Source organism: Lipomyces chichibuensis (genome assembly GCF_038497645.1).
Source record: "Lipomyces chichibuensis strain CBS 12929 unplaced genomic scaffold V1513scaffold_7, whole genome shotgun sequence".
Classification (NCBI taxonomy): Eukaryota; Fungi; Ascomycota; class Lipomycetes; order Lipomycetales; family Lipomycetaceae; genus Lipomyces; species Lipomyces chichibuensis.
The window spans coordinates 360680-378501 of NW_027117459.1; the positions used below are offsets into that span (position 1 = coordinate 360680).

Here is a 17822-nt window from a genome sequence, read left to right on the forward strand (position 1 = left end):
ATTTTAAGGTTTAGCTAGCACCGCCACAGATCAAACAAATTATGTGATACAAGAACGCACGCGGGCGGGCGGGCCGAAGCAAGCTTGTAAATTAATTTTTGTCGACCAAGGTGCACTCTGCGAATTGTGGGGATACTCGCCTCAAACAGGCGCTCTTTACCGACAACAACTCGTGGCGGACAGATTATTTTATTCCCGTAAACGTTACGGTCAACTAAGACTAAGCGCTCGGGTTCTTCAGCAATTGCGGCTAATTGCGGTTGGTTAGGCAGTTTCACACGTGCATGCGAAGCTACTCGAGTCAAGTCTGTCGTGCACTATAAAAAAGGCAGACATTTCACAGTTTATATCCGAAATTGAATATCTCGACAATCGACTAACAATAAAGTCATGGCCTCGGCAATCCGTGGACCACGCGACCTTCCCGAGTCACGATATGACTTGTCGACGTACTGGGGACGCGTGAAGCATAGCGCTGATGTGTCGGATCCTCGGTGAGTATGCCTGACATGAGTGGAGAAATTGAGGATCTAGTAACTAACACTGTGTTAAGAATGCTATTAATTACGAAAAAGAAATTATCAGAAGCAAAATCTTTGGTTTCCGATTACAAGAATGGCAAAATCGCAGTTATGACACCGCAACTGTGGACTTCTAAGAAGATCCTTGACTCAACCATACATCCTGGTGCGCTTTGTCTCATGTTCATGCTGTATAAGATACTGACGTAGGCTATAGATACTGGTGAACCGGTATTTCTTCCATTTCGAATGTCATCATATGTGCTCTCTAATCTTGTCGTTACGGTGGGAATGCTCACGCCGAATATGGGCGTAAGTAACTTCCAGTGAAGTTTAAAAATTGATCTAACCATGAATTAGGCATTTGGCACGCTCTTCTGGCAGATCACCAATCAGTCGCTAAATGTCGCCATCAATACCGCGAACAGTAACAAGTCTCACCCGTTGACCACTCAACAACTCGCTACGTCGTACGCGATGGCAGTCACGGCTTCGTGTTCAGTTGCCCTTGGACTCAATTCGCTTGTGCCGCGCCTAAAATCGCTATCAGCAAACTCACGACTAATCCTAGGTCGTCTCGTCCCTTTCGCCGCTGTCGTGTCGGCCGGCGTAGTCAACGTCTTCCTGATGCGTGGCGAAGAAATCCGGAAAGGCATTTCGATCTTTGATGCAGACTCGGGCGAAGTCGTTGGTACCTCGAAAAAAGCGGCAACTTTCGCTGTCGGCGAAACCGCCATTTCCCGCGTGTTGAACGCGTCGCCAATTATGGTGATTCCCCCACTTATACTAGTCCGATTGCAGCGCAAATTCAAGATGACGAAGCCAATTGAGACGGCCACTAATTTGGGCTTAATTCTCGCGACATCGTTTGTCGCGTTGCCGTTTGCGCTTGGCGTATTCCCTCAACGTCGGACGATTGATGTTACGAGATTGGAAAAGAGGTTTTGGACTTTGAAGAATAAAGAAGGCAAACCCATCACGAAGGTGCAATTCAATAGAGGCATGTAAGAATATAGAAATACAGATGGGTGTATATTTGTACTAGTAGCCGATTGTATAGAATAAAAGTGTATGTCTAGCCTGCGCTTTCGGGACTTATCGTAACAGTCTTCATCAAATTTTGCGTACGGCAAGTTACATCAAATGCACCTCGAAATATACCAAGCAATATAATAGCTCCTTCCACAAGGCTAAAAATACAAGCTAAACTCACTATACGTGATTACGCGGAGTGAGTGCATTTGATTAATTACAGACTAATGCTAAATTAAAAAGCAAACACCACTTTTATGCTTTCAAGATACAGCTGTTAAAGATTCGCACAATAAATCAAATCCTCGTTTAATAATATTAACAATGGTCTACCAAAACGCCCAACCGTCAATCGAACCTACTCCAACTGTTTTCTGAATATCTTCCCGATCACCCAGTCCTAACATATGATGCAAGGAAAACAGCTTCTCTTCCCATTCTTCCCACTCTGTCGCATCCGACTTTGTTGGTAAAAGACAGCCCGCTCCAAATCCTCCAAGGCTAGTTTCAAAAACCTCGAAGCCATGACCTTCGAGTCGCTCTTTTAATTCGAGTATCCTGGACTCTTCAACATCTACTTCTCAGTTAGTACAGTTCACTGGACTCCTCGCTTACAATGAATGCCTCACCTCTTTTAACTAACGTGATGGCACAACCACCGCCACCAGCACCAGTAAGCTTGGTCTCTCCAATCTCGAGCTCGTCGGCCGCCATTCTAATCGCTTCCAACTTAGGATGGCTCACACCTAAGGCGACCAACAAACCATGATTTACACGGACAAGCTCACGCAACCGCTCCTCCCACAAATCATCGCACTTTTCATTTGGCATCAGGAGAAGCTTATATGCCTCGCTAGTTAAAGCTTGAATACCATTCAAAATCGGCTCCGTCACAAGCGGATAATTCTGAAGTAGTGTAGCCACATTCGCGACCTGAACAGCAGTCCGACGTGGCTGTCGCGAGTCAATAAGAAGCAACTTCAAGGGCGGGAAATTGCGCATGGATTCTCGCACGTTGGGGTTGCCTTTGGTCATTCGCTGAAACATTACCGCGCCACCGTGACTAGCGACCGCGTTATCAATTCCGGACGGGTTGCCATGAAGGCATCGTTCGCCCAAGAATGCCCAGGCATCAATCAGCTCGATATTGGCGTAGTTGGCGGCATTGAAGTCGCTATCGTCATCGCCTTTCGTCTCAGGAGGCGAGACTTCACCCGAGAGGAGACACAAGGCTGCCGCAAGACAGACCGAGACCGAAGCTGAGGAACCAAGGCCAGCGCCAATTGGTAGTGTTGACCGGACAGAGAACGTCATACCGGGCATGTCCGGGTTGCAGAGGCAGAGGTAGAGGTACAAAAATGCCAGCGCAGCAGAGCGCTGGAGCGGATGGAGGACCGCTACAAGACTCTGCTCTAGCGCCTCCATGAGCGCGGTATTCAATTCCGACGGAGGCCGAACTGTGTCCATTGACCGCTTAGGTACAACATTCCATGGCAGCGAAAGTATCTTCCACGAATACTGTAGTTCGACATCAGGGAACTCTAATGTAACAACGTCTGAAAATTCCGGTGCATGTTTAGTTGTCAAGAGGTACGACCGTAACGACACGGCAGCGGCAATGGCAGGCTAAAATAAATTAGTATAGGTTTCATTATGTTTATGAGTAGCGTCATTGTGGCTCACCTTGCCATAGACAGCAGCATGTTCGCCGAACAAGATGACCTTGCCAGGCGCTGAGACGAGAAAGGGCGCGGACACCATGTCCGCTCGCTAAGACTTAAAGCAATATAAACGAACTCAATGGAAACTATTAATGACTCGAAACGAGTGACTTTTGTAAGGAGAACGAACACTGCGGAGACTATGAGTAAAAGGGAGGACTGATGGTGACAAATGTTGTTGCGGGCTCAGGCTTGATACATCGTGTGGGGCGTATTGGTGTAACCCGGCGGCCGAAATGGGCCCCTTTCAGATCGACGACTCTCAAAACTGCGACGCAGCCAGCCGCACTCAAATTGCATATTGTCTCCGTAATAATAATGTACTATCGATTTCTCCCAAGCACTGGCTTTCTTGATAGGTTTCGTCTGAAGTCTAACGTTTTACTTCTGAAGTCAATATTTACAAATACAGGGGACCTTTACCTTTGTTCCCTTTTCTTCCTAACTAAAAAACAAATAATTATAGCAAAAATAAGCGACCCCGGAGAGGATCGAACTCTCGATCTTACGGTTAACAGCCGTACGCCTTAACCAGCTTGGCCACGGAGTCATAAGGTTATGACGAACACAACGCCAATGACCCCCATAGTCAACTTCGCATAAATTTCTAGTAATAATGACAATTAAACCCTCATATGTAAATCTTCAGAAGAATAGGCATAAGGATCACAATTACACAAAACGCCATCTCTTTTTACCGTTTGGATCTAGTATACAGTCGGGTTCATTAAGCTGGCATTTTAACGTGCTGCTCTAGTCGGATTTGGATGGCCAATGCAGGACCCGACTGTGTTCATTGGTATGATTTTAGCAGATACCATGATAGAATGACCATATTGCATAAATATCCCGGTTATTATACCCCAATTGCACCCGCAAGCAAACAAATTTAAGCTATAGTACATGCAAAAACTCGCATTAGAGCGAATACATTACTCCTCCTCAAGTTCATCAAAATCTGCCTCATCCTCCTGATGCTGCTTCTCAATATATCGCTCAACCTGTCTAGCGATGGTTGGATTCTCGATCAGGTTCGCCTTGAACAATATCTTGTCACACCCTGCTACAGGACACTCGATACTATCTAAATATCTCTGACGGCCACGCGAATTTTCGACGAAAAGAGAAAAAATCGCGTCCTTAGAGAATGTGTGGGGGCAAACGTTCGAAGTAACTGGATTCACAAGTAGCGCCAGTGACACTGGACATTTAAGCGATCTCTTCTCCTGTGCCACAATGAGGTCCTCATCTCCATCATTCGTATCTCGCTCGTGAATCTCGGTAATCGTCTTCGAAGCGCCATGCGCGTCGAACCAGTCCTCTATCGGTGGCATATCCTCATCTCCATACGTATTCTCCCAGGCTCGACGCTTGAAGTTTATATACTGCGTGTTTCCCGAATATTTCTGCTTGTCGTTCTTTGCTGAATTCCTTTCCGCAAACTCTTCCATAGCATCCAAAAAAACTGACGCTGGATCTTCAACCTGATTGTTCCTCAGAAGCGCGCGATCAATTGCTTGGGGCTCGGAATTCACCAAAACCTCAATATCGATCAGCGTCTTTAAATTGAGCTCGAGCACGTCCGCGGCCATTCCAAATTCCGCGCGACTTGCTGCCGTATCTTCCAAATACTTCATAAGATCCTTTATGCGCGAGACACCATTCGATACGAACCTTGGTAGGTTTTTGATCGTCTGCTGTTCCTCCTCGCGCAGGAATAATGGAGTGTCGTCAACCTGCTGACCTTGACTCGCAGAGGAGATGCCTTCCATCTCCTTGTCTGAATCGTAACCAGCGCCCATTTAAACCTAGACAGCTGACAGTATACAATATGGCAATTCGATAGCAGCCGTTGTCGTGGTACTGATGCTGGGATATGTATTGCACCACGGCTGGCAACAAGATTACGCGTTAGTCTCACGCTCAGGGCACGTCGCTTGCGACGCGTACAACTCTGGTGTTACCCTACAATGGTATATGGTGAGATCCCCCGTGGTTCGAGACACCTCGAATAGATGAATCTATCTTAACTTTTAACATTTTAACTGCGTCAACGTAAAAATAGTTAGATTGACTTAGAATGACATCTTACTGATTTGGCTATTTGGTGATATTAATTAAATATGATTACTTGCTTTAACTTATTAACTGGCACATATTTCAGATTATGGGATAGTATAGAATTAGCCTATTACCATCTCGTGTCGGCTATATAGGACAGGGAACCGATGCTAGAGAACAAGAACCAGGGCTGCAAAGCGATTTTCAAAACCTAGAACTCATAAAATATTTTCAATAACGTAATCCATAAGCGAGCTGCGCACCCAAGCGGGCTGCGCACTTGGCCACCTACAAGCACGTTCGAAGTTCAACAAGTCCACGACAACACAGAAAATCAATTTAATCTACTCTGAAACCTCAGCATTAGACGTCTCCAATAGTTCTTGACAAGTGCGCGCATTATGGCCTGTGTTTCCGCAGACACCACATCGCCGTGCACGTACTTCTCTCCGCGACCGACGACCACTGTTTCGACGTAATTCTTGCTGTACCTGCTGTTCTACGTCCCTCTGGGATATCAGATCTTGCCCCTCTTGTAGGTTAAGTGATCCTCCTGGCTGCAAACGTGTCTTTTTGGCTCTACGACGTTTACTTAATATCGAATTGGCCTCCCGGAGTTCGGACAGCTCGGCGCGTAGAAGAGTAACCTCGTGCATAACAGCTGCTCTCGCGCACCTTTCGCAAACTGGTCGACAGCGCCGTAAATCGAGGTTGGCGAGCTATCCTGATGCCTGGCAATTCGATTCTTGACAAATTCGGATTGCGAAATTGCTTCTGTCGGGTTTTGTGGTGTCTTCGATACCCAAGGTTGAGGCCGAGTAGAGGGGACCCAAGGGGTGTTGGGGTCCTGATCTTAACATCCAGCTTCGAAATGACACTTTCCGGATCGAACGGAATAAGTCCTGCTCCTCTAAAGCCCGCTTTAATATTTCTTTCGGTCATTGCAACCTGGAATGCGGCGTGAAATGCTGAAAAGAAATCTTCCTTAGTAATGTGCGTAATACACGCTCGCGTCAAGTCTTCGACTTTCCGACCGTACGCTTGCTTTAGCGGGCCAAAGCAACCAACGTCTAATGGTTGGAGCTTATGAGACGAGTGAGACGGCATGCAAAGGGTAATAATGTTGTGTTCTTTGCAATAGAGCTCGAAGTCGGTGGAATGGTGGCTTTCATGTCCGTCGAGGATCAACAGACGATATACTCCGGAAGTTTGTGACTTTGTATGCTTATCAAAAAGTTGAATCCATTCTAGGCCCCTTTCGTTCGTTGTCCAACCATTCGCAGTAAGAGCGATCACCCAGTCGTGAGGTATTGTGCTGTTTTCATACCAAGACGATAGGTGATTTTTGCCCGCAACGATGATATACGGCGGGATAGCTGAGCCGCGAGAATTGATCCCCTGGATTACTGTAGCCCATTCCCTGTTACCTTGCTGAGCCATCCTTGGTCTTTCACGTCGTTCGGAGCTCGTAACTACCATGCCGGTCGAGATTATGCCCATCATGAACCCGGTCTCGTCGAAGTTGTATACATCATCCACCGCGATGCCGTATTTGGTCATCGTATTCCGCACAAGTTCAAACCACGATCGAAACACGTCTGGATCCTCGCATTGGACTCTCTGATAGTCGATTTTTCGATTTAGACGCGTTCGGAGCTCGGGTTGTCGCTTGACAAAGTTTGAAGCCCAGTTCTTTCCAATAGGTGACGCGTCAGCGGTCGCGCAGCAGTCGATTAGCCATATCTTCAACACTAGACAGTCTAGGAGGAAATGATCGCGAATCTAGGTCGATTATATATCGGACAATGGTAGCTTCCTCTAAGTTTGTAAGCTTTCGCGAATTGGCCGGGATATCGTGTCGTGATGGTGTGCCCTTCAAACGCGACCTTAGAGTAGATTCGCTAACAGAGTAGATCGCTGCGGCACGTCTTTTACTAAGATTTGGGTCTCGGTCAATTGCCTGGATGGCAATATTCAATCTGGCTTCCTTTGAAGTTAATTCCATTTTGTTTGTGGGAGAATCAAGTGTTTAAAATTGGACTGTGTCAATTTCCGTGAAAGTGCGCAGCTCGCTTATGGATTACGTTATACACAATTGCATAATAACGCATGGGCCGCAGCCGCTAATCTACAGGAGCACTGCATCGTCAACTAACGCTCTAAAGCTCATCCTTAAACATATTCTTGTAGTGCAACAATGACTCTATTGTTACCGTTGAACCTGCCAAACCCAATTAGAAATCGAAAAACGCACCGGCATCTATTGGCGCTTACCTCCGCAGACGACAATGACAGAAACACTGTCTGGATCCAAGCTCAGCTGACTACTGAGGTCGTACTTGTCAGCATAATACCATGGAGCTAGAGCGGCACCGCATGCAGGCTCGACAAATAAACGATGTTCGTCTAGGATCTTGAGACAAGAGCCTACAGCCTGTGCATCGGTAACCACAACTGGACTTGTAGGATATGTCTTCGCTGCATCGAATGCCTCACTGGCGACTCTATCCGCGCCCAAACTACTAGCGATAGAGCTGATCGCTGGTAAACTCACCAGTTGTCCTGCCTTAAGAGATGCATTTAAACTCTCAGCACCGTATGTCTCGACTGGGATAATGACTGGCTGCTCTCCAGGTGAAGGATAATGTCGCTTCAGACCAGCAACCAATCCACAAAACAAACCCCCGCCACCTACAGAGCACGAAATAGCCTTCAGCTTAGATTTATCGTAGCCTGCTTCCTGGAGTTGTTCGATAACTTCGTCAATCATGAAGCTGTGTCCCTCCCAGATCAGCGGATCATCGAATGGAGGGCAATATCGTGCTGGACCGTCCCTGTACTCATCAATCATCTGACGAACCTTCCTATCAGCTTCACTCCACATGGACCCATGGACGATAACAGTAGCGCCATAGGTGTCCCTCAAGCGCGTCACCATGTGAGGAGCAACGTTACTCGGGACGACCACGGTGCATGGACATCCGTACTTTTGGGCGGCATGAGCTGCAGCGCATCCAGCATTGCCACCGGATGATGTAAAGATGTGAGGCTTTGTTCCTGGCGGTGAGTTCAGAAGCGCCTGCCGGACAAGATGGCCGATTCCACTGCAAGTTGTGTCAGGATTTGACATTATAGAAGTGAAATCAATATGCTTTATACCGTGACTTGAACGAACCAGATGGCTGGAGTACCTCGAGCTTCAGTAGAACCGTACTGCTTGTTTGTCGCGTTAAACCAATTCAATATCAAAGCATCCTTACTACCTTCCAGTTTTCTTTGATAATGACTGAGAGTAAACCAATGGTGTTCTGATATAGGTAATATCTCGATCGCCGGAGACGCCATCCCCAGTTGAAATAGGCATGTCTATAAGCAACGCTCAGTGATAGATTGGACACAAAAAAACCGTTTCATCTTTCTATCCATGGGATACATTCAGTATTTATCTACACACAGTTTTAATGTCGGGCCCGGACAGAGCCGCGGAACATGTGGCCCAAATTAAGTCGTCTCCCGATAAGATAAGCCGCATTTGCTCAAACCTCCGCGGACTTTGTGGACAGTGTCGAGTACAATTACAAATATTTTTCGAACGTCACAGTTGATAGACCTCCAATCGTGCGAGACAGTTATGATCGAATAGGGCTACGAGACCGGATTGTCGCTTCGGTCGACGAACGCTCTTGAGTGCCGTACAAATGGCCGTCTAATACAAGTGTACTACATAGTAAAATATACGAAGAAAAATACTAGTATTTTACACGCATCTAACAAAGCCTTGTCCGATTCGCCAAACCCGTTCCCATGCAATCCACAAATTGAATCTACCGGCTGTCATCCATTCAATCTTGCCGCAACGCCTGAATATGAAATACAGCAACTGGAATAGCAGTTGTTTCCGCGACAACCGTAGCCTGCACACCAAGGTTCGCAAGAGCGCCTCTGAGAACACCACATGGGAACCATAAATATGGTTGTGCCCGCGTAACTGTGTCTAGGCCACCTACTTCGGTACTCATTCTCATCAACAGGCGAAAACTGTTGTCTGTAAGTACATAAACTCCCCGGTGATTTGTTTTCAGATTGTCAATTTGCTTGCGGAAGATAAGATGCCACAGATCTTTACAGATAAACTTCATTACATCTAGCACGTCTGTAAATCGCGGGCGATCTTGTGAAAATCTGGGAATCGATTAGCATTATTTTACACACGCAATATTCAAACTCACCTTTCCACTAGCCCTTGTCCTACTCTATATCCCAGTCCTTCAACATGTTTGAATACTGCGCCTCGTCTCTCCTCTTCGCCTATCCGACCGTCTTTCTCAATTAATATTGCCGGCATGGCATTACCGTTAGAGGTTTTCCTCTCACCAATCACTTCCACCACCCGTTCCGACATTGGAATCAACTCTACTAGCAGAAAATCTAAACATGAAAGATTCAGATATATTGCATGCGGATCCGTATACATCCCAGGCACTGTAGCGGGTTGCTGAGGCGCTGCTAGGGAGGGGACATTGGGTCCGCCTTGTATTGGGAACGTCGTTGCCGGTACAATCTTTCCCGGCACTCCTTTCTGTTGTTTTTCATTCGATTGCTGTTGTGGTGTCGTGCCATTGCTACCCAGTGGTCGATTCGACGGCGCGTATGCGATGTGTGAGGTCGCAGGGATTGGCGACGTTACTGGAAGCGAAGAAGCCATTGCGTATATAATCCGCTATCATTCAGATCACAGTTGTATACAGCACAAGAGCAAGTTTATAGACCTCACCAACAATAGTGTCTAGATGTCGTTGCCGTAATAATTATGATAACAAATTTGCATGCGTTCGTGAACCTGATTGCTTTTTGGCGGTTAGGGACGATGCTCAAAGTCACGTAACCCTTGGCACGCTTACATCTGGCCTAATATTCTACATCATTCAAAGCCGCTCCGGATAATTTGTGTAGGTCGCCAGCACACGACAAGCGAACGCCCAAGTCTGCCTGGCTTAACGCGGGCTTCAATAATTTACCAGGATCTGAAACTACGGAGAGGCTCTCTACAGATGAGGTCGGAAGTCCATGCGCGCCGTGTTACCTTGCCACACCATACATTGACTACCACGATTTCGACTTTGGAGACGTCGAGCTGGGTAGTCGAGTGACTTGTGTCGGCGACTGAATTATTCCATTGGGTCATTGAAGTTGGCATTATACCAGTCACTTACCACAATGACTGCTAGGAATACTTTCATAGTTCTGGCATGTGTGGTACTCTGTTGGACCGTCTCCCAAGCGGTAGCATTCCCCAAAAAACACTTAGACAAGTTACGGTGGGTACTCGGGCATTAGACTGCAATATGTGCCAGACTATCTGACGTCGTTACGCTGTCTTTAGGGAGGAGACTCGCGAGGCATTTTATCATGGATGGAACCATTACTTGCGTTACGGATTTCCTGAAGATGGTAATGTTTCTAATATCCAGGACTTGTCCACAGTCTAATATATGAATAGAAATCGCACCCATATCGTGTATGGGTCGAGGAAGTGACCGTGCTAACCCGAATAATATCGGGATCAATGATGTGCTAGGAGACTACTCACTTACTCTCGTCGACAATTTAGACACGTTAGCCGTAAGTTGCTTCTGAATGAAATGATGTGAATGCTCGATGGCTAATTGTAGGAGATGATGGATGACCAGGCCGGCTTTGAGTCTGCAGTTAAGAAAGTCGAACGGTTTGTACAGTTTGATCTACCGTCTCGCGTACAAGTATTTGAAACGACAATTCGAATGTTGGGCGGACTTTTGTCCGGACACATATATGCTACTTCAGACTCCTTGGGTCACAAGATCAAAGGCTACGACGGCTCTTTATTGACGCTGGCAGTGGATCTGGCAAACAGACTGCTGCCAGCTTTCGATACGCCGACCGGTATACCGCTCGCCAGAGTTAATCTTCGCTATGGCAATAAAAACGAGAATATTACAGAAACCTGCACGGCTGGTGCGGCTAGTCTGGTGCTTGAGTTTGCTACATTGTCCCGGCTTACTGGGGACGACAAATATGAAAAGGCTGCTAGAAAGGCTTTTTTCGCGGTTTGGGAGCGGCGGACTACGTTGAATATTGTCGGATCAGCTATCGACGCCGTCACAGGGTTGTGGTTATCAGCTTATTCGGGAATAGGAGCCAGCGTGGACTCATTTTTTGAGTATGCGTTAAAATCATATATATTACTCGATGACGAGTCGTTCCTCGACGTATTTGCCAAGTCATATGCAGCCATAAAAGAAAATGTTTTGGATGGTTGGATATATCGCAATATTCACATTGTTACAGGCTCGCCAGTCACAAGTTGGATTGACGCTTTGGCGGCGTTTTTCCCTGGCCTTCAGGTATTAGCCGGGGATATAAATGCAGCAGTCAGAAGTCATTTGGTTTACTACCATATTTGGATGACATATGCAGGGTTGCCAGAACGATGGAACTATGCTGTAAATCAAGGCAGCATTGAGCTCGGTTGGTACGGACTTCGTCCAGAGTTTGCGGAGTCGAACTATTTTCTCTATAGAGCCACCAAAGATCCGTTCTATCTACATGTAGGAGCGCAGATATTGAGCGACATCCAAGCGCGGTGTAGGACGCGATGTGGATACGCAGCATTGCACGATGTGCGGACCGACGAATTAGAAGATAGGATGGAAAGCTTTTTCCTTAGTGAAACGATTAAGTATCTTTATCTGTTGTTCGACGTGGACAACCCTTTGAATAATGACGGCTCGAATTTTGTTTTTTCGACAGAAGCGCATCCGTTACGAATAAGTGTGGACTTGCTTCAGACTGAGGGACAGAAAGGTGTGAAGTTGAGGCCAGGATCAACTTTGATTCCGCGACAGGGCGAAGATGACGTTGAGGATATTGAAGATAAGGATTTAGCATTGGAATACTCGCCTTTTATAAGCGACGTGCCCAATTTTGACTCATCATTGGAAACTGAATTTCACGGCGACGATGATGTCGGCAGTATTCCCGACCAAGTGGCAACCTCGACATGTCAGAATGTCAACGGCTACAAGTCATTCTATTCCTTTATCACGTCCTGGGGTGAATTTTACCACTTGAATGGTATATATAACTTCACGCGAATATCAGAAGAAGTATTCCCACCACTACAAAATGCTACAAAATTTCCTTCACAGTCAAGCTTATACAGCTCGAATATCTCGCCACTCGAGAACGGGACCATAGCGGCCCGACGAGCGATCATTGACCTGCCGCCAACTCATCCTGAAGCAATTTCGGTGCCGTTACGGTCATTTCCAATTTTGGAACTTTTTTTCCCGGCAGAGAGTCGATCGCGGATTTGGCAACGAGGAAACGACTTAGAAGCGCCGTCGTTCGATGGGCATCGCGTACGATTTTCTAAACAACTCGATGGATCAGAAGGCGGAATAGGAGGCGGAATAAAGATTTTGACAGTCGGAGGAATAAAAGTGTTGGGAAATGTTAAGGTGCGAAGCTTGATGTCTCGAGGTATGCACGACCAGGATATATTGGAGGTGCTTCGTGACGGGCGGGTGCGGTTACGTGGCGAAGATGTAGTTAATTTGAGAGTTGGATAAGCATTCCATTGTTACGAAGTTAAGTATATTGGTTATAGAGCGGTATGTTTGTTTTTACTATAATTTGCCGTCTTTTTTGGACATATTTCTTGTGTGTAGTTTATGGCAGTTATGGCACTAGCATTAATAGCAACTGATATTTGTAGGCAATTCTAAAATAAGTTTTAGCAAACTATTGTACATAATGAAGCCTTGAGATGTATGCTGAAACTCCCAATTTCATATATCTGTCCCGACAGGGGCAAGGTCTATCACTATAACGACTTTCACCAGTCTATGATCCCAACTTCTCCGGCTGTCCAGACAAGAGAGTGTAAACTGGGGCATCAAGCTGATCCCGCCCATGCAAGAAGTCCAACTCAAGTATAAACACATACTCAAGGATCTTGCCCCCCAAGTTATTCACCAACTGCCCAGCAGCCTTAGCACTACCCCCCGTCGCAATAATATCGTCCACGATTATCACTTTTTGTCCAGCCTTAATCGCGTCGGCTTGCATGACAAACACATCCTTGCCGTACTCCTTCTCAAACTCTGCCTCGACCGTTGGACCTGGAACTTTTCCTTGCTTGCGAACAGGTACAAACGCGGCACCTAACTGCAGCGCGAGCGTCGGCCCAAATAAAAACCCACGCGCATCGAGACCAACAACTACATCTGGCTTGGACTCTGGTGTCGAAAAGTTCGTTTCAATTTGGTGCTTGATGGCGTCAATGAGGGACTGGAAGGTCTTTGGAGACTTGAAAATGGGCAGGATGTCTTCGAAAAGAATCCCCTTTGTGGGGAAATCTTCGAATTGGCGGAGAGTCGCTTTCAGAAGAGCTTTCGTCTCCGCGATCGAAGGAGATGACATTTTGAAGTGAATTAGGTAGGTGATGTAGGAGAAACTTGTGATTCGAACAACGACTGACTTGTAACGGGCCAATCTCCTTGATTTAAAGTTTACACCGAACATGGCAAACTATCTCAACTGGGTGTGTTGTGTATAGTCTTTAACAAGGGACACTTATGACAGAAGGTAAGCTAGACAAATCCTTACATTGTAAGCAGATAATACTACCAGTTTCAAACAAATGTAATATATGCGTACATAAATGCACTATGCAAAAATTGCAACTTAAATCTTGTCTCCAAATCCTGCACCTATAATACAAAATATACAATTCCCATAACACTACCCGTACGCTAAAATTATATAATTGACATTGAATCAGTTTGAATATAGCTAACCACGATCAGCTATAAAGCGTGTCAATCATAGGAGGTTAAAACTCATGATTCTTCGCTCCATTAGCATCAAGAAGTCGAAAACCAATAATTCCAAACTTACGAGAACATCGGTCAAACCGATTACAAAATAAAATCTCGGTGGAAATCCGCCAACCCCTCAAACAAATTGATTGACAAATTTGTGAAGAAGTCATCAAATGCGCCAATAGCTTGACTTCCACCGACCATGGCGGCATTATCTCCTGCGACTGGGACATTCTGAAGGCCGCAATTAGCATGAGAAGCATTTGTTAACCCAGCGGCTTCTTCGTAGAGATTCTGCTGCATTCTGCCGTCAAACGGACCGACGAAAGCCGGCTGCTGTTGTTGCGTTGTTGGGGCTGTTGATGGCTGTCGCTGCGATATTTCGGAATTGCTGTTGTCGTAGCGCAGTTGTTCGTGTGGTTGTTGCGCTTCGGACTGCTCTTGATTGAGAATCTGGGCGATGCCGTAGGATTGTGGTTGATGGTGACCCGATTGATGTAAATTGGCCGATTGCCGATGTTGATGTTGCTGCGCCGGAGAAACCAAAAGCGACTGAAGCGAGGGGTTAAAATTATTCTGCAGCGGACCAACAGTTGGTAGTTGGTATACTGGGGGGAGCAATGTCTGTGACGATGTCGCGGCCTGGGATGGTTGCAGTTGAAGCGGATGCGCCTGTGCTTGAGATTGTGTCTGTACTGAGGGAAACTGCTGCTGTTGCGTGTTCAGTGGCACCGGCTGAGATGCGCTTAGCTGGGGCGTAGGACCCTGTGTTGGCGGAGACTGCTGCTGTGGTGCGGGTTGAGTAGTAAACTGCGTCGTACGCTGTTGTTGCTGTGCCGGCTGTTGTTGGCCACACTTTGGCGCATCAGCACCATACTGCTGCACAAATTGTGCCATTCCCGGCGCATCAATGACATCAGCCAATCCAAACCAATTCGTCGTCTTCAGCAACATCTTGTAAATCTCGCGCGACTGGTCCCAAGTAGCAGCTAGATCTCCAATTATAACCATCAACTCCGTTGAATACTGTAACACCCTTCCCGAAAATCGATCCTTGTTCAAGATCTCAAGCAAAAGCGCCCGTCGCTGGGCCCGCAGCATCGGGATCTGCTTTTCATGTGGTGTGGGTCCGTCCGCGTGTGGCATTGGTTCTGTCCTGCGCCCTTTCGGCACACCGTGAGTTTTGAAATAGCGAGAAATCATGGCGATCAAGATGTCATATAACACGAACATATGTACAATAACCAAATGATTCAACCATGGCGGCCAATAATTTGAGAATTTGACTTTCTTGAATTTGTTTAGTGTGTCAATGCAGCCTTGCGTCGCGTCTAGAAATCTTGTATAAAAGTCCATCAAAAATCTGTCCGCGCGAATATTCACCTGCTTGTGCGGCAGGAACTGGGAATATATACAGACTCGCACAAAGTGAAGCATCAGCTCACGGTAGAGATCAGGTTCCATAAGCTCGTAGCCTTGTGCGGATTCCTCGCGAGCCCAAGATGCAGCTAACTCTTGTAATCGTGATTCCAGCGATTCTGCTATTTGAGATGCTGCTGCGGCGGGATGCTGATGAATCAGGCGAAGGCCCTTTAACTGGTACAAAGACCTATTTACTTCCAATAGAATCTCGGAAAGTCTGGCAACGGAAATGAACGATCGGAGGCAAGACTCCATGGACACGTTGATGCGCGATCGGTTGACGATAACTGTGCAGCAAGCCAAAGACAAATCATCACTTTCGTGCATCGTCAATTGACTAAGCTCCGCGGTGGTAGGCATCGGCGTATCGTAGTATTCGGACAGCACTTTCGGGGTACCGATGAATCGCATGACGGTCCACGCGTCACGAATACATATGGACCACCATAGAGCCTTGCGCAACGCCCGTTCCCAACCTGGGATATCCCATTCCGAGCAATCTACATGGAGACGCAATTCCACTGCAGCAGCTACCACGGCAGCATGGGGCATCAGCACGGCACGGTCCGCACTGGAGTCGGCAATAAGTGACAGTGCCTGAACGGCGTCCAATGTTGGCATCAACAACTTTTGTGAATAGTGCCCTAGTAGGTGCTGAATGAATTTCGCCTGCAATGTGCGTCTATCGTCCGGCGTTCCTAGTGTACAGTATGGCACTGACACCGCGAATATTGCGAGTAGTAGTATGACAGACTCTTTGTTTGCGGCATAGGCAGCCATAAAATGACGTCGATGTATGATCGGTTGGGTTGAATTGATGAGATTAAAGTAGACATCAATAAGCAAATCGCCATACTGCTTTCTCCAGTCAGCAACTGTTTGCATATCTTCCGGCGAGCAAGGCAAGTTGCGTCGTGCAGTCTGAGCTGGATCATTCTGTAAAGCGATTGCGTAGACGGGAGCAGTAGGGGAATCGACCAGTGAGCGAAAGAGCGGACGATAGGCGTTGAGTGATGGAGCAAATATCACTGGATTCTGATGCCAGTCCATATCAACCGTTCGCCTGAATAGCTCAGGACAAACGAAGGAAAGCGACAGATAAACGGAATAATCCTCGCATGACGAGATTGTGGTTTGTTTCATATATTCTGGCACACGAGATACACGATGCGGCGGTGAGCGGAACGGCGCTGACTCCATGGATTCTGGCGACAGCCATAGAGTCTTGTTGTTTCCGTTAACACTGCGTGATTCAGCCAATGGTATATTTCCATCGCGGACTGTGGATTCATTTATGTTTCCGTTCGCAGATGCACTGAAACCTCCATCGCCGCTGCTTTCTCGGACAGTATTGCCAGAGCAACTAGCTCCTTGTGGACGAGTGTTGTGCGAGTCGCTATCGTCCATGATTTCGTCGTCGTCGGATTCAGGGTCGTAGGCAAAGTCGCGGCCAGCTCGAACGCTGCCAGCGGGACTCTGTACGGCACTGCTAGCATCCCTATGCTTTTTTGATGCCCGTTTCTTCCGAGGAGCAATATGGCAAAGGAAACCTTTCTTGCGACACCGAATACATGGGCCAGAGCCATCAGAGACGCATTTTATCTTGTGTCTTTGGCATTGCGTGCATGCTCGCTGTGAGTGCATCGTTTGGCGAGCCGCAGATGACTGTTGGTTCGGCGGTGCGGCAGAAGGTACTGCCTCGGACGCAGCAGCATCGGAGATCGCTTTGTCCGTGGTCGCAGTTGATGGCGGTTGTGGTACATCGAGATTGTTTGCTCGTGTGGATGGCTCAGACGACATAGAATTTGACGTATCTGCAGATGGCGAACTCTGACGCTTTGTATCTGTTCCGGGGTCGTCGACGTAAGTGAGAATCGTCGCATTAGCAGGAGAAGCCGCCGGATGCTGTACAGTTGAGAATGAGTCCGGGGCGGCGTCTGAGTAATCCGAGTTGCTGACGTCTGTGGCCAAAGACAGCGTGGGTTGATCGTGCGGCTTTGCCATTGATCCTTTTGTCGGCATTTTGCCAACACAATAGAATTATTTACGGACTCTGGGGTTTTGGCTTGACTTTGGAAGGTAAACGGGTCGCCGATTCATTATTATAAAAACGCCGTTGTCGGCTTTTCGGCTAAAGGGCAAACGTCGGAACTTCGGCGTTACCAGCGCCCCATTATTAATTATCTCCGCGACATTTACGG

General features: G+C 47.1%; 8 protein-coding genes and 1 non-coding gene across 9 annotated transcripts; 2 read left to right on the forward strand and 7 right to left on the reverse strand.

The window, feature by feature from the left end:
- The first annotated feature begins 2 nt into the window (after positions 1-2).
- V1513DRAFT_478190 (Tricarboxylate/iron carrier) lies at positions 3-1604 on the forward strand. Its single transcript, XM_066900264.1, has 4 exons — positions 3-494; positions 554-687; positions 739-833; positions 882-1604. The coding sequence occupies exons 1-4, from the start codon at positions 391-393 to the stop codon at positions 1527-1529; spliced, it is 981 nt and encodes a 326-aa protein (XP_066754906.1). The 5' UTR covers positions 3-390; the 3' UTR covers positions 1530-1604.
- On the reverse strand, positions 1571-3508 carry V1513DRAFT_299942 (ribosomal protein S5 domain 2-type protein). Its single transcript, XM_066894625.1, has 3 exons — positions 3237-3508; positions 2183-3179; positions 1571-2127 (listed from the first exon to the last, which is right to left on the reverse strand). The coding sequence occupies exons 1-3, from the start codon at positions 3312-3314 to the stop codon at positions 1883-1885; spliced, it is 1320 nt and encodes a 439-aa protein (XP_066754907.1). The 5' UTR covers positions 3315-3508; the 3' UTR covers positions 1571-1882.
- Positions 3509-3750: 242 nt separating this feature from the next.
- V1513DRAFT_t32 lies at positions 3751-3824 on the reverse strand. The gene has a single exon. It is a non-coding gene; the product is annotated as a tRNA-Asn (tRNA).
- A 155-nt stretch (positions 3825-3979) lies between these two features.
- V1513DRAFT_440824 (zinc-finger of the MIZ type in Nse subunit-domain-containing protein) lies at positions 3980-5187 on the reverse strand. The gene has a single exon (XM_066897424.1). It carries the CDS (start codon positions 5074-5076, stop codon positions 4207-4209), a length of 870 nt encoding a protein of 289 aa, XP_066754908.1. The 5' UTR covers positions 5077-5187; the 3' UTR covers positions 3980-4206.
- A 2245-nt stretch (positions 5188-7432) lies between these two features.
- On the reverse strand, positions 7433-8894 carry V1513DRAFT_440835 (tryptophan synthase beta subunit-like PLP-dependent enzyme). The gene is made up of 4 exons (XM_066897425.1): positions 8599-8894; positions 8495-8548; positions 7610-8439; positions 7433-7556 (listed from the first exon to the last, which is right to left on the reverse strand). Exons 1-4 carry the CDS (start codon positions 8697-8699, stop codon positions 7495-7497), a joined length of 1047 nt encoding a protein of 348 aa, XP_066754909.1. The 5' UTR covers positions 8700-8894; the 3' UTR covers positions 7433-7494.
- A 283-nt stretch (positions 8895-9177) lies between these two features.
- On the reverse strand, positions 9178-9809 carry V1513DRAFT_457495 (NO signaling/Golgi transport ligand-binding domain-containing protein; the record flags this gene model as incomplete). Its single annotated transcript, XM_066899626.1, has 2 exons — positions 9178-9517; positions 9565-9809. 2 exons carry the CDS (start codon positions 9807-9809, stop codon positions 9178-9180), a joined length of 585 nt encoding a protein of 194 aa, XP_066754910.1.
- A 456-nt stretch (positions 9810-10265) lies between these two features.
- Positions 10266-13155, forward strand: V1513DRAFT_440839 (glycoside hydrolase). The gene is made up of 4 exons (XM_066897426.1): positions 10266-10653; positions 10719-10786; positions 10836-10957; positions 11011-13155. The coding sequence occupies exons 1-4, from the start codon at positions 10553-10555 to the stop codon at positions 12943-12945; spliced, it is 2226 nt and encodes a 741-aa protein (XP_066754911.1). The 5' UTR covers positions 10266-10552; the 3' UTR covers positions 12946-13155.
- V1513DRAFT_440840 (phosphoribosyltransferase-like protein) lies at positions 13076-13837 on the reverse strand. The gene has a single exon (XM_066897427.1). The coding sequence runs from the start codon at positions 13796-13798 to the stop codon at positions 13220-13222; it is 579 nt and encodes a 192-aa protein (XP_066754912.1). The 5' UTR covers positions 13799-13837; the 3' UTR covers positions 13076-13219.
- Positions 13838-13841: 4 nt separating this feature from the next.
- Positions 13842-17697, reverse strand: V1513DRAFT_483751 (uncharacterized protein). The gene is made up of 2 exons (XM_066900428.1): positions 14276-17697; positions 13842-14225 (listed from the first exon to the last, which is right to left on the reverse strand). Exon 1 carries the CDS (start codon positions 17641-17643, stop codon positions 14296-14298), a length of 3348 nt encoding a protein of 1115 aa, XP_066754913.1. The 5' UTR covers positions 17644-17697; the 3' UTR covers positions 13842-14225; positions 14276-14295.
- Between the last annotated feature and the right edge of the window lie 125 nt (positions 17698-17822).